Source organism: Nesoenas mayeri (genome assembly GCF_963082525.1).
Source record: "Nesoenas mayeri genome assembly, chromosome: 15".
Taxonomy (NCBI): Eukaryota; Metazoa; Chordata; class Aves; order Columbiformes; family Columbidae; genus Nesoenas; species Nesoenas mayeri.
The window spans coordinates 3339684-3362591 of NC_137559.1; the positions used below are offsets into that span (position 1 = coordinate 3339684).

General features: G+C 44.6%; 1 protein-coding gene across 1 annotated transcript in view; it reads left to right on the top strand.

Moving 5' to 3' along the window:
- SDK1 (sidekick cell adhesion molecule 1) overlaps positions 1-22908 on the top strand; it is a gene marked incomplete at its 5' end in the record, with an annotated part of 363636 nt that overhangs the window by 333770 nt on the left and 6958 nt on the right. Inside the window, 9 exons of the mRNA XM_080353916.1 lie at positions 1661-1776; positions 3159-3345; positions 4403-4540; positions 7535-7696; positions 8888-9013; positions 16806-16970; positions 19532-19669; positions 21614-21734; positions 21910-22039. Of these exons, the coding sequence (XP_080210042.1) occupies positions 1661-1776; positions 3159-3345; positions 4403-4540; positions 7535-7696; positions 8888-9013; positions 16806-16970; positions 19532-19669; positions 21614-21734; positions 21910-22039 (1283 nt within the window). The remainder of the gene's footprint in view (positions 1-1660; positions 1777-3158; positions 3346-4402; positions 4541-7534; positions 7697-8887; positions 9014-16805; positions 16971-19531; positions 19670-21613; positions 21735-21909; positions 22040-22908) is intronic.

Here is a 22908-nt window from a genome sequence, read left to right on the forward strand (position 1 = left end):
TAGCAGAACGGCACCACATTGCACTGAAAGCAGCCGGCGGCTGCTCCCGTCGCTCCTCCAGCAAAAGGGAGAAGATGGGGCAGCAATTAGACGAGTGCATCCCTGTGAACCAGCTGTATTTTACTGGTGGCCATTGTCACCTCCTGCATTCGCTACATCCAGCCGAAAAGGAAACAAAAAACCTATAATAAATAGTTTTAACTGTGCACTGGAATAAAGGCTATTTTCAATTTTGCCTTTCACGTTTTAATTGTACAGCAATAATTTTGCAATAGAGTTGCCGATGGCAAACAAGCAAAAAACATTAACTTTATTTATGTTTTGGATTATTAATGTGGCTGTTAAAATTCCTCCAGTTAGTTTTGATTGAATTGTTTTTTTGTGTGATTCTGTCGTTTAATGGAGCGGTAAATAAGAATTTCTGATAATGAGCCCAAGCATCTGTCACAACAACCTGGCGCTGGTTATTAACATTTCCATTAACGGCAGGGTGGGCAGTGATAATATGGAAACCACACAGTTAGAACAAAATAAATAGTTGGTGTCAGGCTGAGTGGGTGTTAATTACTATTTTATTTTATAACTCTGGGGGGAGGGAGTATTGGTAGAAAAGTGTGACTTATGAAGGTCATTCTGTCTAAAGAAAGAAATCTCCAGAGGTACAGATAACCAGGGCTATTTGACTCGGGTAGTGAATGTTTTATCACTTCTATTTATGGCCCATAAAGGGGCAGAGAGAAGAGATGCAGCTTTCTCGGTGGTCTGGGTGAAGGCTAGGGCACCGTGAACATGGAGAAAGAAGGGTACCCTTTGCCCTGCCTTTCTCTCCCTACTGCTGGAGTTTGAACAGGACACGCTTGGGCACCTTTTCTGTAAACAGAACATGTGCTGTTTTGTTAAGACCTGCTGGAGGCAGAGACAGCAGGTCTGGAACACAGACCGTCCTTGCCGGCCACTGGGGAAGAAAATCCACCTGCACCAAGTTGGATCCCGACAAAGGGAATGATAGTGTGACCCAGGTGCACTCAAAGATTAGTTTTCTAGCACAGCACAATACAAAGAAGAAACGCTGTCAGGATCCAAAGAGGGCCAGCGTATGTATATGAAGGTATAATCAAAGCAGAGCTAACAAGCAGCAAGCTAGAAGTCGTTTTGTCATACATAAAATATTAGTTGAATTGATTAGCATCTGACTGGTTTGGGAGGTAATTTAGGCAGTATTGTGGTCCTAAGTCTTGGAGCGTTGCAAATGGGCTGTTGTAAAGGTTTGCTGCGGAACGGGAGGCCGGGCTGGTGGTGACAAGGGGCTGCCGGGGACTTCAGGAGTGGTGGGTCAGACACAGTGTGGCTGCCAAGGGCAAGCCCCGAACGTTACCGTCGAACGGAGACAAAATCCTCCTTTCTTTTCCAAAGCCGCTGGCAAGATTGAGTTGATTCATTGTCTAACCCAGTTTGTGTGGGAACACAACCATGTCCAGAGGCTCGGCTGCTGCTCAGTCCACGTCTGCTGAGACTTCCCGGTGATACAGACACCCCAGGGCTGACGCTGGTGGCGTAAACAGAGTCCGTCCTAGGTCCTCCCATGAATGGAAAACTGCAACCTGGATGTGAACTAGTTCTGCTTGTCTCTCTTAATTCTTCTGTCCTCCTTTCTCTCTAGCACCGGCACTGGCCCCGCAGAACATCCAAGTGAACCCCCTTTCTGCAAGCCAGCTGGAGCTCACCTGGGACCCCCCTCCTGCCGACAGCCAGAATGGGAACATCCAAGGCTACAAGGCAATCCTCCTGTTTCTACTGGTTGCATTTATCTTGCTTGGCGTTGCTGTGACTTGCGAGATCGCTCTGCAAACTGCAGTTGCCCTCACTGCATAAGGCAAAATTAAACCAGCGTTCAAACTGCAATATGGAAATGGCACTAAGTCCCAAAATCAAAAGAATGAGATTAGGGGGAAGAAAAGGCAAAGTATGTTGCTGTTTGTGGAGAAGGAGAGCGTGGGGAAACAGGGTATGCAGATAAGGAAGCAACTCCACTTATGCAGGCAATGTATCTGCTCCAAAAAGCAACAGACACACAAGAGCTAGGGGCAAGGAATGTATTGAAGAAAATTAACTGAGCTTTCTGTCTATAAAATATTACAAACCAGTAGGAAAAGCAGAATTTTCTCCAAGCTATTCTTTCATTTCCTTAACTTTAGCAAAATTAAATCATAGTATTAATTGCGTTTGGTTCATAGGAGATGAGCACGTTGCAGAGGCATGTTGTTTAGCTTTTCCAGCATGAGAATGGACCCTCGGAGAGTGGAAATGGGCAAGTCTACAAACACTGGAGCTTGGCTGGGGTTCAGTGTCTGGCTCTGCCTCTCTCCATGAATTTAGGTCCATAAGCGAAGAAAAGCCAAGCCAATGTGAATAATCTGGCATCCTTTCTTGGCAGTAACAGGCATCCTTATATATCAATTCATGTTCTTTTCCTTTTGTACGTATATAGATGGCTCTAACAGCTTGGCTTGTAGAGCCAAGGTGGAGTCTTGCCTTGGCTCGTTCCCTGAACTTTCTGGCTTGCTTTGGCCGGTTGTAATGCTCTTGCTGCCAGGCCTGTAAAATAAGTAGGGCTGGCACCACTTTTCCTCTTGGAAAGGACTTGTCCAAAGCCTAAATTAATGGCAACAGGATAAAAATTACGTAAGGGAAGAATAAGGAAAAGTACCTCAAGGAACTTTAAGGAAAGGCTTTATTACCCTTTTCAGGAGGCCATTTGCATGGCTGTCCAGTGAACACAAAGGGTGAAACCACTGTGTGCGTGTGGAGGTGAATTATGGAGCATCGTATCAGGATGCCGGTGCTGACAGGCAGCTCGCATTTCAGGGAGAATTTAAAAACTGACCTCTCATCGGTGAACTCTGGCAGCTCTTATCTGCTGTCATTAGGCCATATTCTTCAGTCTGTTTTTGAGTGATGTACTCAGCTCCACAGTCTCTGGACTCCAGGGAATTTGCCAAAAGAAGATAAAAAATGGGGCACGTGGTGAAAAGCATTAGTATCCCATTTAATGTAGGAGTCCAGAGCAAGACTGCACCATCTTGCTGATCTTTTATCCCTGCGATGCCCAGATATTTCCTAGGCGTAGGATATACTAAAACATCTCACTGTCTCAACAGATTTATTACTGGGAGAGCGACACCCAAAATGACACGGAGAAGGTGAAGGTCCTTTTCCTCCCGGAGACAACAGTCCGGCTCAAGAACCTGACCAGCCACACGCGGTACATGGTCTGCATCTCTGCGTTCAACGCGGCCGGGGACGGCCCCAGGAGCAGCCCCTCGCAGGGCAGGACACACCAGGCGGGTACGGGACCCTCGTCTTGTCTCAAAGCACAGACTGGGTGTTGACCAACACATAACTGGGCAGTTGGTGAAAGGGAAATGGGTGCAGGAGGGCACTGGTGTTTAGATTTAATTTTTGGATGGGTCATTACAATGGCCTTGGGGGGTTGGGGGGGGAAGGAATCAAATAAGTGGACCATGGAGGAAAGGGAGTGATACAGCAGAAATGAGGACAGGCAGAAGGACCAATTCCTTCACAAGCTGGTCCAGAGGGAAGCTGTCTGTGGGTCTGTTTCTGGCCTCTGCTATCACACCTGAAAATCCAAAAGAACTTGTGCCCCGTGGAAATTCCCAAACAGTCCTGTGAGGGAAATATTGCACTTTTTATCATAGAATCGTAGAAACGTTTGGGTTGGAAGGGATGTTCAAAGGTCATCTAGTCCAAGCCGCCTGCAATGAGCAGGGATGTCTTCAGCTACATCATGTTACTTAGAGCCCTGTCCAGCCTGGCCTTATAATTCCTCCTTGTTTGTTTGTTTTAATGATGTTATTTATCTGAAGCAACCAGTCAGACTGAGCTGTCCCATGGGCACGACCATGGTGGGCGAGCTCCAGCGCAGGGTGAAAGCAATGCCCGTGGTGGTGGCTATGAAGAGAAGCGTTCACCCGGGCTGTGCGCTCACGTCGCGCCCTTCTGTCCTTGAGCCCTGCGTTTTAGCTTCTGCAGCACATTTTCACCAAAGATAACGGGGAATAACAAACGTTAAAATCCTACAACTGTTCTGAAAATCAGCAGCGAGAGAACTTTGCAAACTTAGTGTCCCTGTGAGGGTCTTTCCCTTCTGCATCCGATCCCTTCACTTGCTCCTGAGGTTCAGCTTTGGAGCTGAGCAGCTGCTTTTCTTAGGACAGGCTGAATTTCTGATTGATTACAGGACATTTGGATACAATTGACAAATCCCATTCTCAGCTTATTTCCTTTAGATTTAGGCCGGGCAAATAAAGCAATGTTTTATAATATATATGTATATCAGATTGACTACTCCTCCTGCAATTCAATCTCTTTGTAATCCTTTCAGCACCCAGTGCTCCCAGCTTCTTGGCGTTCTCTGAAATCACTTGCACTACACTCAATGTGTCTTGGGGCGAACCGACAGCAGCAAATGGAGTCCTGCAGGGTTATCGAGTAGTCTATGAGCCTTTGGCTCCCGTCCAGGGTAAGAAAGACCTCTGATCATACATATTCATGAGAAGATGACAGAAAAGCACTCTAGTATCCTTTATCTCTGCCCAATTTCCTACTTGTTCCCTGCCATTTTCCAAGAGAAGCCAGGTGGCAGAGGGTAAGTAAAACAATTCTGCTTTTGCCAAAACCGCTCAGCAAACTATAATATTGTGGAATATAGCTTTTGTCTGTCCTCTCTCATTTTCTTGCACAAACTGTATTCTGTGTGATTTGAAAAGTCATTTTACTGCCATCGTTACCTGGTACGGGTGAAGAGGAAACTCAGCCTGAAAGTGCCTGATTGTCTCCCCACATCGTGCTTTGAAATTGCTGACTAGGCTCCATCCCAGAATAGTCGTCAGACACATTTGTGTCGCTTATCACATCAAGTGTCACTTCTGCTATCGCAAAGCTTGCCCGGGCATCAAATGTGCTAGTCATCACTGTTACCGCTGCCGCTTTTGACAGGGGAGAATAACTGTGATCGAGATTTAGTTGTATCTGTTTACACAGAGTTTTCCAGCAGCATTTTTAACCCAGCACTAGATTTAAGCTAGACCGCAACAATGTGGTGGCCACAAATGTTTCATTAATTTGCCAGAATAGCAACAGAGAAGGATTTGGCAATTTCTCTGAAAACAAATATAAATTCATCCCAAAGGTGAATTAGAAAAGATTACAAAGTTCGTGATGATCTTATTAATATTCTTATATTCCTGGTAGATCGCCAATAGTTCAATAGGATGTCCAGCTATGGCAACGTGACAACAGGGAGAGTAATTTCAGCCATTGCCAATCCATTTTAAACTCTTATCCAAAGAAATAAGAATATCAATCACTTGGATTTGCTTCTTCTGTAAGGTCCATATTGTCTCAATATTCATGTCTCATGCACTGATAAAGTTATATTCAGGACTGAAAACATAAGAATAAAAGCACTTTCAGCCTGTCAGGTCTGAGCACAAAAAGCTAATGCAGAAAGCATTTCTAATTCTGACCAAGAAATGTGCAGAGGGTGTGCAGAAGGTTTGGGCTATTGGGGCATTTCCTGCCTTTTATTCATTCCTACACAATGTTTAAGAATACATTTTTTTCCCCTGAAAATATGAAAGTGTCAGATCGTGTTTTCTCTGCTTGCATTTGACTTAACAGCCTCACAATCTTTGCTTTCTTTCCTTCTCTTCCCCACCTCTGCCTGTGCTATCTGACTCCAGTTCGGCTCTCCTTCCTCCCCCTGTAGATTTCTGATGCGAGCAGGGAGGTTATGGAGAGCTTGTCCTCACATTCTACATTTTTCCCTAAATTTATTTTCCAATTTCTACCTATTTGCTCTTGTGCAAACGTTCTTCTTTCCGAAAACATGTTTATTTTCCCACCATTGTAAGTAAGCCTTCCCTCAACGCCATAATTTTCCTCCGATAGAAAAGCCATGTTCCTTTATTTAGCGAGCAAGGTAAATCCAAACCCATTCAAAGATGGAGCACATAATGGTGCGGAATGCTGGGGACCCGTGGGGCTGGCAGGTTTTTCCCTGCGTATTTACACCCATTTGTGGTCTTTGGCTGAGCATCCTCACCGTTATGACACCTCCTGCCTTCCCACGCACAAACCACCACTTAAAACCTGCGGATTTTGCAAAACTTTCTAGCAGCGATCTGTCCTTTAGCACAGGCTTCTCCCTGCTTGACCTTTTCTTGTTTAAGCTTTAGAGTGTTATGTTTTACACAACCATAGACAACAAAATTGCCCTGGAGGCTTTTTTAACAGTTCCTTTTTTATGGAATGTAGCTTCAAAATGAAAAATGCTTCCTGATTTGTCTCAGAAAAATGAAATAGTACACCTAGGGAAGGAGGAAGCACTTTTACTGCTTCCTCATTAACCAAGGAAAGATTCCCTGAGTTATAAATTGTATCTGGGAGAAAGCGTTGAACAGAAATCGCTTGGACATTACTCTTTATTTAACTGATACAACCTGAAAGACACAGCTTGATTTGCATGAAATCAGCATCTGGATTGAAAACCATGTTCTTTCTGCTTTTTTCTGGAAAGATAAACTAGCAAAGAGCCTTCTCTACTGGGAGAAACATTCTCCTGTTTCCTAGTTTCTTGGTTTGAGATGTGTTATGTACATCTACAGAACCAGAAAAAATGCCAAAAGGACTCTGTAACTTCCAACTTTCTGTTCTGTAAAATTTTGTATGGATCAAATTCTTTCCATTGGCTTCCTTTTAGAAAACTTAAGTGAAAACTAGGGAGTTTTGGTTTTGTTTTGAAGTACTCATTGTCAGTCCACCCTTTATGTTGCATTGAGAACCTAAACATAAAAGTGGGAACCTTGTTGAAGGAAACAGCACTGATTTTAATTCACCCATGTCAGAAAAATTCTTAGGGAGGAAAGTGCAGCACAAGTCACGACTTCAGCCTTGTCCCAGCTAATTGTGCTTTGATTGCATCCCTGGCGGCAGTGGCATTTATACCCATAAGTTACCTGTGAGGTATATTAATATGTCCTTCATACTGCATTCACTTGCTGATGGTGGAAATGACAGGACAAGATGAAAGGGAAGAGCCTGGCCCTCGTTTCCTCCTGCGGGGAACGTTGCGGGTGACTTGGCAAAGCAGCAGTGGAGAAGCGCTTGCTTAGGAAGCAGCCTGCAACATGCAGTCCTCTTCGTTTACCTCCTCCTTTCTTCCCAGAATAATTAGTGAAGTTGCATGTAGTCTCTTGGTAATTTCCCAGTTGTGTTGTAAGGTTTTTTTCTTGTCAGTACCCACTTATCAAGCTTAAACTCTAATTATACTTATCAGTGCTGAAAATTGGCTATTATCACTACTTAAAATCCTGCTAATTGTAAGAAATACTTTCTTAGCAAACTGTTAGATAATTTTACTTCCCATCTAGATGTAATAAGCTCCACTTGATTTCTTTTTTTTGCATTGCAACCTTCTCTTAGTTCTTTTTCTATCTCTGTGTGGCTCTTCCAGGGGTGAGTAAGGTGGTGACTGTGGATATTAAAGGGAACTGGCAACGCTGGTTGAAGGTCCGGGATCTTACCAAGGGCATGACCTATTTATTCAGAGTGCAAGCCCGAACGATCGCCTATGGACCTGAACTGCAAGCCAATGTCACAGCTGGGCCAGCAGAAGGTAAGCGGAGCCATAAAACCGTGTCACAAGCCAGATCAGTTATACAAACATGGTCCAACAGCGGGGAATAGTGCACTCAGGGCTTAACATTAATTTCTAAGCCAAGGAGAAGTGGAGACAGGAGCTCAGGACATGATTCCGTGCGTTTCGCAGCTGCCCATGAAAAACATGTTTCCTTTTTTCCCTGAAATCTAGAAATTTGATGTGAATAAACAGAACAGTGTGAATAAATCACAACACAAACGGGCTAGCCAGGGATTTGAAAGCTGCAGCCTGAAAGCGCGGTGCATAATTCTGACTGTTCTGCTCTGCGATGGAGTCAGAACTGGAATAACTGGTGGAACCAGCAGAGATTCCTGGGTGTAAAACGAGGAAGAAGTCACAATTACTCTCTCCAGACACTTCGGCTTATGGGGAGAGAGAGGTCTGCAAATTTCCTGATATGTCAAGAGGGGCAACAGGCTGAACATCAGCGTCCCCCGCTTGGTTCAATATCCGTACAGAAAGAGCTGGTTTTCTTATTTGATTGGTGATTTTGATAAACAGATAATCTAACAAGGAAAATGCCCTGCGATGATAGCAGCCTGTCTGGTAAATCAAAGAGCCTCGGTGCAATGGTCGCTGTTCTGATTTTTGCTGCTTTTCCAGCTCAGGGAAATATTTGCTCACTCCATCAGAGCCATGTGTGGTAGTTCCACCCTTCTGGGTGCCAGCAAGCTTTCATTTCATCACAGAACCCTCCACAGCTGGTATCTGGGATGGCAGCACTGTGGATCTGCAGTCTGACTCTCATGCCCCGCCATAGACAGTATAAAGCAGGAGTCCTCTCTAAACGTGGCCGTGGCATCTTCCCAAGCGAATGGGGCAGGTGACTGTCCCCATGAACCTCTCCCTGAAACTCGGAGGCTGCTTTCACCTCTGAAGTCAGAAATAGCAGCGGCGATGTGCAAACGCTGCAGATATGGTAATGGTTCAAATGAGAGTGTTTTATTAACACAGGCACCTGTAAAACCCAGCCGTTGATATGTAACTGCTGGTACTAGAACTAGTGAAAAATCAATAGGCCGTTGAGCTGGTTTATGTTGTGTATATGTTGACCAATAGTTCTAGATATTTTTTCCCCCTGTATCAGCAGAAGAAATTAATACTGCAGCCTGTGATGCCGCCACCATTTGCTATTCTATTCTTCAGGGTCTCCCGGCTCCCCTCAAGAAATTCTGGTGACAAAATCTGCTTCTGGGGTGACGCTACAATGGACTGAGGGAGATTCAGGAGAAAAACCCACAACTGGGTACATTATAGAGGCACGACCCTCAGGTAAGCCCTTGGAAATACGGAGAGCTTAGTGTCATGAGTTCCCTTCCTTCAGTCCATCCTGAAACCCGTCCTGTGGTGGAGAGGTTGTTTGGCATCCCAGTAACATAATGGGATTTTGTGGGAGAATGCTGTCGCCAGCCAGTGTTAAACCATTGCTGCTTTATTATGTGGTTTAGCAGATTTTCTTCTCTTTAGCAGTAGTCACAGAAAATTACCCTCAGTGCTCTGGCTTTCACTGTACTACTAGGCTTGTAAATCATCCAGCTGATGAGCTAATATAGTTAATAATTAAAACTCGCTTAAATGCTTACAATATCTTTCATGTGCAAGGATCAGTAAGTACTTGCAAACTGTATTTTGAGGACCGCAGATAGAAATCTGTCCTCTTCTGCAGCAGAGTACAGCAGCTAATTACTGTTTTACTGTTAATAACACGGCGAGCACTTTAGCACCACGTACACATCACCTTCCCAATTTGTTCTGCAAGGAGGGCGTTGGAGGAGGAAAAGAATCTCCTCATCACCACAGTTTTTCTTGGTGCTTCCTCAGAGCTCCTTTGCTTCTGGGATTTGCTTCTTACTGAAGCTGCTCTCTGCTTTTTACAGGATATTTTCCTAGTTGGACAAGGTCATTTTAAATGTAGATGTATGCTCAAGCCTGTTTGCAGCCTCTCCCAGCTTGGTACCCCTTGCAAATTCAATAAACACACACTTTCTGGTAACCAAGTCATGAAGAAAAAGCGGTAAATGCTGCCAGACCCCTGTGTAATCTCACTTGATAATTTCCCTGCACGCTGACAGTGAACGTTGAGAACCGTTCGCCCAGTTCAGCGTTGCAGCTGGTGATGCACCTACCAGATACTTGTTTCACGCAGGCCGTGTTTGAATGTCATGATGTCAAAAGCTTTGCTGAAGTCAGGATAGATGATGTCTGCTCTTTCTCCTCTATTGACAAGGTCTACTACCCTGTCACAGAAGGAAATCAGACATGATTTATACTTGACATATCCATGTCGGCTGCTTGTTCTTTTTTACCTTCTAGGTGCTTGCACGTTGCTTGATTATGTATTGATTAAATGAATGCTTATCTGTTTGAATGTAGAAGATCCTAACTGTTTCTTGTATGATTCTTGAATGTAAGGTTGCGTTTAAAACCAATTATTCTAATTGCGTTCGGCCAGACCAGTAACAAAAGTGTTACCTGTGTTTCTATGGCCATCACTTGAAGATGTAGATTTCCATATTTGCATCTGATAGAATTTGCTCTGTTTTGAGGCTCTGCTGTGACCCTAAAAGGTCTTTGTAATTTCTACCATTTAACTTGACAATTATTTTCAAAACAAAGTGAAGAAAAACATGTACCTTCTCAAAGCACTGGAGTTTCTCGTAGCGATCAAGAGGATTTTGGTTTTTTAGAGGCATAACACTGCCACACTTCTATTACATCAGCTTATTGATTTCTGCCCTTATTTCTTCATAGGTAAAAAAATAACCTGTCGTATTTGGAACAGCTTTGTTTAGATAGCATGTTTAACCAAAACTGTTCATTGAGGATCACTTACCAGCTAACATTTCCCCAAGTGGGGCTTTTTGAGTAAGAGTATTTTATAACAGAGAGAGACCTGCAGCCCACGTACAGATTGTCTGCGAGCTGGAAATTCAGCTCGTGTGAATGGTGACGTTGCAAACTCATCCGATGTTCCTGGGCTTGTCTCACCATTGGATGTGAACTAACATCTTACAGTTTGTGGCCAAGGCTGTAGGATTTGTGGTCCACGCCTTTTGAGTAGGAAGAAAACAGGCCCTCCAGGGCAGGTCTGAGCTGCATTAACCTCGGGTCACTCCTACTGGCCCCACTCCACTGAGCTGGAGACCACACAAAAAGGTGTTATTCTCCTGCTTTTGCAACCTGACTGTTGAGGCATTTAATTCCTCTTCAGATTATTTTAATCCTATTCATGCTGCTGTAGCAAATGAAGTAGGCATTTGTGTGCTGGATTCTCATCCTTCGTTCTGGTTGCAGCTGTAGGAAGCGTGAAATGTGATCCAGGAGAGGAGACGGACTAATTGGAACGTTTGCTAATGTCACTCAAGCATTGGCTTCCTTTTCGTGCTGCTTTTGCTCCTCATCTCTGCACAGAGGGGTTTGAAATCTGAATTACAAGCTTAACAAAAGCAGGAAACTAATTCCTCCTGTCAGGGCTGGTCATTCAGAGCAGCTTCTGTTTTAATATAATTCTAAGAAATTTCTTCTGCATGTTGATTTATATGGGTAGTAGAGCATGGATTGGAGCAAGTTTTGTTTTTAAGGAGTTGTTGTCCATGAGAGGAGCAGTTGACTTGTGCCCTTCACATAAAATCAAGGAAGCAGAAGATATTCATCCTTCTGAGATCAAAAAAGGGGCATCGAACAGACAGATGAAAAGCTTTAGCTTGTTGCCAATATTTAAATGCAATACCACTACCTTAGACTTTCACATCTCAAGTGTCATCTATTATAGGCCTCATTACCCCAAAAGTTAAATGCTGTATCATCTCATTTTCCCTGCTGTAGCTCCCTGCCAAGACTCTTCCGTCAGAGTAAGAGGGTGGCTTTCTGTCAGAAATGGCAAACCCTACCCCCTGTGCTCACTTCCCTTTGAATTTCTCGTTGCCCTGCTGTGTCTCCCAGGGCTCCGGCTGCCCTGCTGGGTTTAGCAATGGTGGCAGCAGGCAGCTGAGATTGTTCATTTGATCTCCCTGTTTCTCTCCTGGATTTATGGAAGGTGACCGGGCTGACTACCTCCTCTGCATTTGAATGTACTCAGGCATGGGGATGGAGCAGGCAAACCAATATTTTTTCCAGAATGATCTGTGCTGGAGGAAGACATTACAGAAACAGAAGAGTCTTTCTTTTCCTTCAACTTCTCTATCCCCAGAGCAATGGATTCCAGTTTTTGTGCATTACAAGAAACACAATTAAGCAGCCTCTGTCACTGCCACCGTGAGCACTCCCTGGACATCAACTAGGCTGGATAAGGAGTGGGTATTAGACCGTGTCCTCGGTTTTTACATACAGGGTCAAAGTCAGAAATGGCATGATGATGATAAGGTTCCCAATGCTGCTGGAGGGAGTGGAGAAGCTGGTTTTGCCCCTCTTTTCTCTCCCCCATTGCCGCATCCAAGGCTCCTCTCTCCAGACTGTGCTTTACTGGTGGGCATGTGGCATGTAAAATACTAAGCAGTCACACAGACATTCCTTCCCAGTTATCCCCTATCTAAAAAAGCCTCTGACCCAGGACAGGCTGATACAGATTTCTTCTGCTGCTTCCTCTTCGCATGGTGTGCTTTGTGTTTTTTTAGTTTGCTTTTCCCAAGCAGGAGACGACTTAAGCCCAGTGGGAGGGAATTGTGTCTTAGCATTCTTCAAATTAATAGTGTTTGTAGCCGTCTGGTTGGCATGAACAGACCCGTTAAACCTCACATCAGCCACAAATTGTGAGCTTAGGACACAGACAAGTTAGGAAAGTGTTTGCTTTTGCTCCCCAAGATGATCAGTTCTGTGAAGGCAATAGATGTCTGGAGAAAAACCCATCTGGTTGGAGTGGGGATTGTCATCCCCAGAAATGCTGGTTTTCGCTTCCCACACCCCGAGGGCAGATCTCACTTTAGTTTCCTTTCTGGTGTCTTGAGTAATGTTTTTATGTTTTCTTCCTTTTCTGTTTACTTTTAAATAAATGAGGGAGTGCAGTGTCAAGCATGGACACAAACCAGCAAAAGTCAGTAAATGCGAAGTGAAGGGTGCAGCTGCATTGCTGGCATCTGCCATGGGGCCTTTGGTTCGCTTCTGCTCCTGAACGACTTGTCGAGGCTGACAGTTTGTCAGCCTTCACTTCCCATTCTTGTCCTTTCGCTAGTTTGCATGATAATCCAGCCCTTTGCCTCTGACAAATGCAACCACATTTTAATTTTGTCCTGTGTAGGAGGGACACTACGCGCATTCAGCCAGTCCTTAACTCTCAGCAGCTTCTCCCCTCATAAACCTCCTAATGTGTAATTAGGAGGTTTTATAGCACGGCTCTCCACTTATTCCAAGAGGGGAAGGCTCAGCTAACTGACAGCTTTCCATCTTCCCAGTCCAGCGCAGCGGCTGTTTGTTAGTGGCCTGAGTTAGCAGAGCCGGGAGCCTTCGTTACCGACTGTCAGTTTTATTCAGCATGGAGATCCCGATTAATTGTCCGTGAAGCCAGGCTGGCCTGGGGGTGCCGTGCGTGGCCAGAGCCCGTGGGGCTGGTGCTGGGCCCGGAGGGTGGTTGGGGCAGCCTGGACATCGCGTTTGGTCGGCGGTGGTTTCACCTTCCCCTGTCATTCGGATCTCACCGCGCATGGACCTCACTCCGAAATTGGATGGGGAAGTCAGGGCTGGGGGGTGAAGGTCAAATCTCACATCAGCAGGAAATAAGGTTGGGAAAGGGTCTGGTGAAGCATTTGAAGGAACAGGAAGCAAAGAAAAATTAATATTTTTGAGAAGCCTTCCCTTTTCCATCAGGCAGGCCTTTTTTAAGCCTCCGAGTGCCCAGTGAAAGCCATATGAAATGAAGAAAGAGGTGTTATTGAAGGAAAAGCATTTGCAGCAGTACCCCTGCATTGCTGCCGCCAGCTGTGCCAGCTGTGCCGCCTCCCTCAGGCATTAACCGGGATGGGCTGGGACTGGCTGAGCCTTGTGCCTCTTTGCAGGAGTCTGGTGTTACAAACCTTTGCTTTTCTTGGCGGTTTCTTTGAGTTAATACGCAGTTGATATCCCAACCACGGCATGTGCATCTTTCTTCCTTAAACTGGGTGGAAAATACTGTGTACAGTGTACTAATGATTTTCTACCGAACTTAAAGGCAAATCTTTGCTGTCATAGGTGACCTTCTAATGAATTCTCTTTCAGCTGAACTTCTAACATTTAGAGCAAACCTAGTTTTGAGAGGTAGGGGAAGAGATGCAGTGAATGAATTCACAAGCTTGTGTTTAATATTTAATCCCAAAGCTCACCACTGAACTAAAACGCTTTTTTAGTTTGGAAATATATGATTGTGATCTCTGTCTACTAAAAGGGGCCTGAATACTCCAGATGGAGAGAAGATAAATTAATTTGGGCTCTAGAATTCCTGTGAGACAGGAGTCCCTCCAAAGAAACGTCCACTGGCAGCCTTTGCTGCTCCACGCCATCAACACCATAGTCAAGGGGACAGACATGTGGACATGCAATATCTTCCCAACTTATTGCAAGCTTTACAGAGTGATTAAATTAGCACTTCTTGGTCTGTTGGGTATTCTGCACTATGCACCATAATAGGTTTGAGTAAATGAGTGAGAAAGTGCATGTGTGAACAGTTGCGTTTGTTGCAATGAGCGTCGAACATTCATTTTTATTGTTGCCTTTTCTTCCACCATTTAAGTGGCTTTCAACACAAACAAATTGCTTTTCAGACAATCCACAATGGGCTCAAATTCTCTTATTGCTGTTTACAAATGTGTTTATGAAAGCTCAGGCAATTCTAGCAATTATGGCGATATTTTATGGTCTGAGATGCATCTTCCTCATGTTGTTGGTTGCAACAATCTAAGTTTGAAAACGCATCCCTCACTCCACCCTCTTCAGAGAAACTAAATCCCAAACTCCCTTTTTTATTACCTTACAAGTTGATGTGGTAGAAATAATCTCGCCTTCTATTGCCTGCTAAAAGGGAAGTCAATATTTTATCTCTTGTTTTATAGCCATTGTAATATCCAACTAATACATAACAATGGAACATTATGATAACTTCATTATACTCTGATCATGCTGGTGAGTAATATATTGGTCTGAATTTTAAGCATGACAGAAAAATTACCTATTTTTATTGTTCTTCGGTATTTCTCAAATGTAGCTGAAACAATACATTTCAGCCTGCTTTTTGCATCTGCCGAGACTGCCAATCCTCATGATCAGGAACGATGTAGTTTGGGGGTTGTTAGTCATTGTGTATGTCGCTAGACGTGCAGCACGGTACAAATTACTGAGCCAATATTTACTGATGCCAAAGTTAAAACATTCACGTGGAAACGCACCTGCAGTGTTAATCAATCCATCTTTGCTGCTATTCCCCGTTGCACAGAAATAGGCTAAGGGCCAAATTTTGCTCTATTACACCAGCACAATTCTGGAGTCACTGTGGTGACTTCGATTAGTCTACAGTCAAGTAAATGCAAAGTAAATGAGAACAGATTCCGTCCTTTCATTGCCACAGCAGAACAAGTCGCTGAGGGTAGTGCTGCTGGCTCCTGCTTTATTGTTACCTTGATAACACCTCAAGCTACAGAAGACATGCTGGTGCTCGAATCTCACAGTGCAGAGGGCTTTTCCTTCAAAGCAGGCAGCTCCTGCGCTCGAGTCAAATCTATCCAGAGGTTATCATCATGTTCCTATTGCTGTGGGACATGCAGAGAAAAATAGGCCTTGCTCGAATAGCTTTGATAACTAAAAGTAGAAGCCCAATGGGATACTTGTGAGGTCAGATCTGTAAAAGCTACATGGGCTTAGGCTAGCTGAGAGTTTGCCCCCATGCGTAGACAGTAACTCCAGTTTGTCAGCGAAAGTGCTGGGCACCAGTTTTTACTAAAAAGCAGTCCCTTCAGATTAAAGTGGGATTCCTGCACTGAAAATTATTGACTGACATTTTTAATTATAGTTGGCTTTGTTCTTACTGGTAGCAGCATCCATCTTGTTGAAAGTTCTTTCCATTGTAGTGAAGTGAATATAAGATTATGGGTTGGATCAGGGAGCAGAATGGTGCTTGGTGAGGGTGTGCATCAGGATCAATGTCAGTAGGGCTGCTGAGAACTGAGATTACCCTACTGAAACACTCTCATCAGGATTTCATTATAAACTTTGAGAAGTTTATAGAATCACAGAATCACTTTGGTTGGAAGAGACCCTCAAGGTCATTGAGCCCAACCGTTAACCCAACAGTGGCACTGCCCCATGTCCCTGAGAACCTCATCTCCGTCTGTTCAACCCCTCCAGGGATGGTGACTCCACCACTTCTCTGGGCAGCCTCTTCCAACGCCCAACAGCCGTTTCTGGGAATAATTTTTTCCTAATATCCAATTATAATACAAACAAAACCTGTTTCTGTTTAAAAAAGCATGGCACAGAAGCGCGGTGCCTGCAGTCTCGCTCTGCGGGCTGTGTCACACTGTGGGCCAGCACATGGGAAGGACATATCACCACTGGTATTCTGAATCAAGTAGCGCTCCAGTGACACCAGTCCGCCAAGCACCAGTTCACATAAGGCCACAGTGCTTCCCATCAAGACCCAAATCTTACATTAGTTTGCAAAGCCTAGCCTACACACCAGGATAGATTTGCAGTGTAAAACCCAGCCAGAACCTGTGCAATCAGGGCTCATTAATGTAACAGGTTGCTTTGGGTGTGCTTACCCTGTCAAAGAACAGGCATGGGGATGAGGTGACATTACCTGATGAGGAGGGACCCAGATGGCTGGCAGCTGCTCCAGCCAGCTCAGGTCACTGTGAGTGCTGCTGCAGGTTTTAGAGGAGACCTCTTCCATCTGGGCTGTTACAAGCCCCCCATCAGGAATAAATGCCTTTACAGATGGGGTCTTTCAGGGCGTTCTGACATTTGTGTGTATCACTGAACAGCCTCCAGGTAAGTGTGTCCACGGGCTCTGATTGAAACGCACGATTAATGACAATTTTTTTTCAATGGGCAAAAGTGTCAGCTCCCGCGGTTCATGCCATTTCTCTCCCTGGTGCTCTTGTAGACGAAGGACTGTGGGACATGTTTGTGAAGGACATCCCACGCAGTGCCACCTCCTACACGGTCGGCCTGGACAAACTCAAGCAGGGTGTGACCTATGAATTTCGAGTGGTGGCTGTCAATGAATTTGGCTATGGAGAGCCAAGCATTCCCTCTGTGGCAGTATCAGGTAAGCATGGATTTTTTAAGATCTTTTCCAATAGAATTTCTTGGGGTTGGGAGGGAGAAAGAAGAAAAAAATATACCAACCCAAATTCCCTAGTTGCAACAAATAATCAAGGACAACTCGTTTTTAGGATAAAACCAAAGTAATATAGCAGCGAATCAAGGCTTGTTACTACAGCGTGCTTTACTCTCAAGAGGAAAAATGTATGTGTGTCATTTTTAAGTTAGACAAAGAATCTTCTCAGGAATTTTAAGAGTGTTTTAATGGAAGTTCTTTTCCTAAGACGAATTTGCACAATCTACAATTAATTTGCTTTTTCTCCTTTCCTCTCCTAGTTTGTTGTTTTGTTTACTTTGCTTCCTTCTTTTTATTCCCAGTGTTCTCCGATGAACATTTTCTGTGCTATTTTGTATTTAGCTCTCAAAAATATGAAAGTGTAGTTTCACTAAATTGTTCCTGATATCCTGTATGCTGGCAGTTCCAGTACGGTGTGATGCCTCCAGTTGGTTGGTGATGCTCCCGGGCTCTTCCCACCCTCCTCGCTCTCCTGTGCTTCTTCCCTGTAAACAGGGCCTGTGGCCTAAACGTGCTCCCAAAATCCCTTTGAGCAACCCAGCACTCTGGTTTTCTGAAGGAACTTCAAGACCTCACAAAGCAAATTCCGCTCAGCTTTGCCGTGTCTGGGCAGCTCGAGTTCAAAGCCCTGTTATGAAGTGGGAGATCTTGCCTGGTGAAAGCTTTGCTCAGGTTCTCCTCTTACCCTTTGCAGAGACAATTGTACTCCAGGTTGCTTTTGAGCAATAGGTTTCATCCTTGGTGTGTCAGCAAATAGAGGAATGAAAGAACCTGATAAAGTGGCTTTGTGATTCAAAATTCTGGAGAGTCCTGAGAACCTGGCAATGCTCCAGCTTCTGGAGTGGCTTTTATCTCTTTGCTTCTCCAGTGAAAAGCATAAACACCATTCAACAGCTACCCAGCAGGCAAGAGTAGTAAATGCTGCTATCGCCATCACGGCTGTGTTTGTCCTTACACAATTAACCACTTAGCCTGTGAGAGCCATCTATGGATTGTGGTGTGAGTGCTACCCTTGCTTTTCTCCTTCAGGACAAGGGCAGACACAACTCACTTCAAACACCAAGAGTCAGTGTTTTTCCTATCCGTGGTTTCACAGAGGCTCTAACACAATGTAAAGGGTCAGTAATCATGTCAGTCTTCCTTTTCCTGGATGACATTATTCCTCTGAAGCGCAGCATGCAGCGCCGTGTGATGCTTTTTATAAATAAACCGCTTGTTTGTAAGTTCTCCACTTGAACAGAACTATTTAATTCACTGCCTTTTGATGCTTCAGTGTTCATCTCAAATTGCTGCATGAAAGTAAGAGGTTTCCATTGAGATTCACAGTCGTAAAAGTATAAAGCATTTTAGGCTGACCACTTCAGCTAGCACAGGGAGGTATAAATTGCACTGAATCTGCTCAGCCCAGCACGGCTTGTGCAGTTTGCCTTTAGGACTTTATTGGCCTGGCCTGGCCTCCTAGCAAAGACAGATCGTGGCTACTTTTCGCTGCTGCAGAATACCCGGCGATCTGGAACAAAATTGAGCTCATACCATCAGGCTTTCAGCAGAGTTGTGTTTAGATTCAGGGCTCAGGGCAGTTGGGGAAAGAGAGTGTTCAGTGATAGTCAGGGGTTGAGTTGAAGTTGATCTCCTGGCATCGCCCCTTCCTACCAGGTGTTCTTCTGCCTTATGGGCTGCAGGGAAATTCTATACAACTGCTGGCAGTAGCATTTTTTCACAAAGCTGGATGCTGACAATAAGAGTAACACCACTAGAAAATAACTTTACTTATTACTTTAAACCAAGACTGGCAAGATAACTCCAGAAAGGGGAAGTTACTATCATTTTGTGTCTCCAATTGAGGTCAAATGGGGTGAAATTACTTGAGATGGCTCAAAACCTAGGGAACTGAATTGATATCCATGTACTGCACATCAGGCTTGGCTAAGCTGATGGGGAAACAGGACAGAGTAGCAGTGCATGTTGGAAGTTGGAGTTAATGGAGGTGCTGAAAGAACCAAGTGTACTTTGTTCTCTGGCACTAGCTGTATTTTTCAAAGAGCCACCGAGCAGCATTTTGGCGAGGCAAGTCTCTTAAAAAGCGGAATAATCGTGAGTCACGACAGGTATATTAGTGGTTCCTTTGACCCAGGCAGTATTAAGCACACTGCAGTAGTCAAGGAATGCAGATGTGCAGAGCCGTGGGAAGAAACCTCCCTCTCTTCACTTGGTGGTAACTTCTGAGCAAAAGGATTCTGGAGCGCGGCTCTGGGTGTGTGAAAGGTGCTGGTGGAGGTGCTGGAGCTGTGATATGCTCCTGTCCTTTTCGCCTTCTGAAGTGTCAGCAAACCTCTGCAAAGTCGGATTGCCCAGTACAGTGTGTTACCTCCTTTAAACACCTCTGTCTCCTGAACAGTATTACGGATGCTGGGGGGCAGAAGGGGATATTCTGAGGGAGCATAAAGATAAATTGTTATTTGGGGTTGGTTTTTTTTTTTCTCTTTCAGCACAAACAGAAACCCCTTTCTACGAGGAATGGTGGTTTCTGCTGGTGATGGCTCTCTCAAGCGTGATCCTCATCCTCCTGGTGGTGTTCGCACTGGTTTTGCACGGCCAGAGCAAGAAGTACAAGAACTGCAGCATAGGTAAGACGTTGGCTCCGTGCTGTGCACACACTCTCGAGAGCTGTGGGAATTAGAGATGCCTTCACTTTGAACCCCTGATGTCAGCAGCATGGACAGGGTAGGTATATTGTTTGGCAGAAGACTCAGATCTTTTTACTGTCTGGCTTGGTAGAAATGGCTTTTGCCCACAGCCATACTGGGCAAAGAGTGCCTGATCTTACCAGGTTTTGGATGCTAAACAGCCGTGGGCTTGGACAGGACAGCGTCTGGAAGTCCCAGAGACAGCAGCAAAAGCCAAGGAGTCTGGGTCAAATGCTTGGCAGAAGACCACAGAAAATGAATGAGCTGAGACTTCATTTAGCTTTGTCATCATTCCCTGATAGATGGGGAAAAGGGGGAAGATTCTGCTCTTCCATAGCTGTACCTAAATATTCTAGGTCTGTATGTGCAAGGACTAGATCACAAATACTTAATATTAAATAGTACCTGGTGTCTGGCATTCATTCCCTAAGCCAAGCTGCACTTGCTGGGCTGGGGCCCAAGCAGGCAGGAAGTGTCTTGATTTTCTGGACCTGGTGGACTTTAAGCTTTGAATTTTCCATTAGTCACAATTTTTACTAGTCTCCGTTCTGAAGGGAAACAGGAGCAACCCCCGCTCTACAACTAGGAATGTTAAAATAGTCACCTTTCAAAATGTCCAGTTTTTGAGCTCTGAATATTGTCTTTACCTTTTCTTCTCCTGATGTAATACAGTCATGGAAGGGTTGTTCACATGTGTGTTTCTCTGATAGCCTCCTCCACCTCCAGCAAGAAGTTGCTCTGGTGCCAGGAGGTGCCAAAAAAGGCACATTAATGAGTAGGATCAGGTGGATGGGTCTTTGCACTACCCATTCTTAGGGATTAATGTAATGAAGGAGACTTGCAGGCAGTATTTAGTAATTCAGTCCCAAAGTGAAGATCTTTTCTTTCTTTATAATTGACTTCTAACAAGTGTTAAAAAATCAGATTTCAGTCCTGTGAGATACAAGACGTATGAATACCGTGGCATTTTACCAGGTTAATACTATTACAAATTTGTATGCATAGCTCATAGGAAATCTCTCATTTTCTTAGTTTTTCTCGGTGTTGGGGGACAGACAGGAAAAGACAAGCCTGACCTGTAGTGTCAGTTATCAGTGTTCACACTAAGTTTTTGTGTAGCACTGAAATTGAAACGGAGGATAAAGTACCTGCCTGCTGCAAAGTGGCAATACGCAACCAGTCCTTCTCCCTGGGACATGAGCTGAGCTCACACCTTTGGGATTAAAAGAGTGAGCGTGGGAGAGAATAAGCTCTTGTATTTGATCGCAAGAAATAATATACTTTGCTGGATTTTCCCTTCTTCTCCCAGTCCGCTGTCCTTTTCCCTGCCTTACATCGTACAGTGAATTTTCACATCTATATCCTATCCTCATTACAGCTCTGACATCTCTTTCCCATTTGCTATGCACTTACCCTACCTGTCTCTTGCTTTCTTCCCTGCCTTTTTTTTCTCTTTTCCTCTTTTTCTGCCTTTCCTAGTTTTACTTTCTCTTGCTTTACTTCAGTCAGTGTGAATGGCATTCATGGCACCTGATTTATGACATCTGGCCATCTGAATTAGTCACCTGGTTTCTATTTGTAGTCAAAAGACAAGAATAAGCACTTTTGGAGCACAGTTTATCTGCACTGCTTTAGATACCTTTGAGTGAAATGCATCCATCCATGATTCCTTCTTTCCCCTCTTTGGGCTCCCTCTGCACATTCACACTCCTGATAAGCTCCTCTCCTTCACTCTGATCGTATTCATTTGCCAGTAAGAAAGGTAAATAGATTTTCAAATAATTAATGGTGTCGTAAAACACAAAGAAGAAGTTAAGTCTTACAGTTGTATTTTGGGGGAAAAGTGCCTTTGTTTCAGCTGAATCTTTCATTGCCTGGCTCAAGGTAAAACTATCTCCAACGTGGAAGAGTCGGTCACCCTGGATAACGGAGGCTTCACTGCTCTGGAGCTCAACAGCAGACACCTCAACATCAAGAGCACCTTCTCAAAGAAGAATGGAACCAGGTAAGAAGCTGGGAGCACCACACTCTTGGAAATGGATTTTTATCTGCTTCAAGCAACTATTAAATAAGTGAAGGGGAGAGACCGTTGTCTGGAGGATCTAAGGATGAGATTCTGGCCTCTATTGTGTCTTTAATGATGTCATTTCAATATCCCAAACACTCTTTACATTTCCTAGGTCTCCTCCTCGCCCAAGCCCTGGGGGGCTGCACTACTCAGATGAGGATATCTGCAACAAGTACAACGGAGCCGTGCTCACCGAGGGCCTGGGCCTGAACGAGAAGCCCTTAGAGGTGTCAGAGTCGGAGGTAAGAGTTCCCCTTGCCTTGCCAGATGTTGCCCACTCACTGCAGACATTCGTTTTCCCGACGAACACTGGCAAAGTCTCAACCCCATACCTGCATTATACTGTGGTGTCATTGTTCTTCTGTCTTGGGGACTTTTAAATGTCTGATTTACCAGGCTGTTTACATCACATCTTAAAATTAAAACGTCAAAGGAAAAGAAATCACAAGCAAGACCCAAGCACGGCAGATTCCAGACCTGACCTTGACAGGTATTCACAGTTTTCCAGTGTTAGGTAGAAGTGCGATTGGCCAGGCAGCATGTGCTGACCGCTTTGGAAGGGGCTGCACATCACCCTCTGCCTGGGGGCTGCAAACTTGGAGCACTTCTGGGAAAATATATATATATATATATATATATATATATATCTATCTGTATCTATACATCTATACATCTACACATCTACACATCTATACATCTATATATCTATATATCTATACATATGCTGCGAAATAACCAGCTGGCTGGAGCCAACGTCTGGATGAGGTTGCAGGTGGGCCACCCTTTGGATTGTTGCACTGACTGCTGTATGGGATGTGGCTTGAGGTTTTCACAGTGCCGTTTGTAGACAGCTGCAGCAAAAACCAAGATTCAGAAGAGTGGTCTTGCGTGGTGATAACTGCTGCCTCTGTTACAGAGGGAATAGGTGGGGCACAAGTAACATGCCAAGGAGCACATGGCAGCGAGAGCCCAGCATTTGGGTTTTTGAACACCCCAGCCCACAGCCTTAATCTAACTCAAGGGGAACCTTCTGGGTTGCCTTTAGACTCTGTTCGCAAAGAAAGGTGGGTGTATGCTAGCATTATCCAGCTGGCAGTGCTCCATCTTGTGT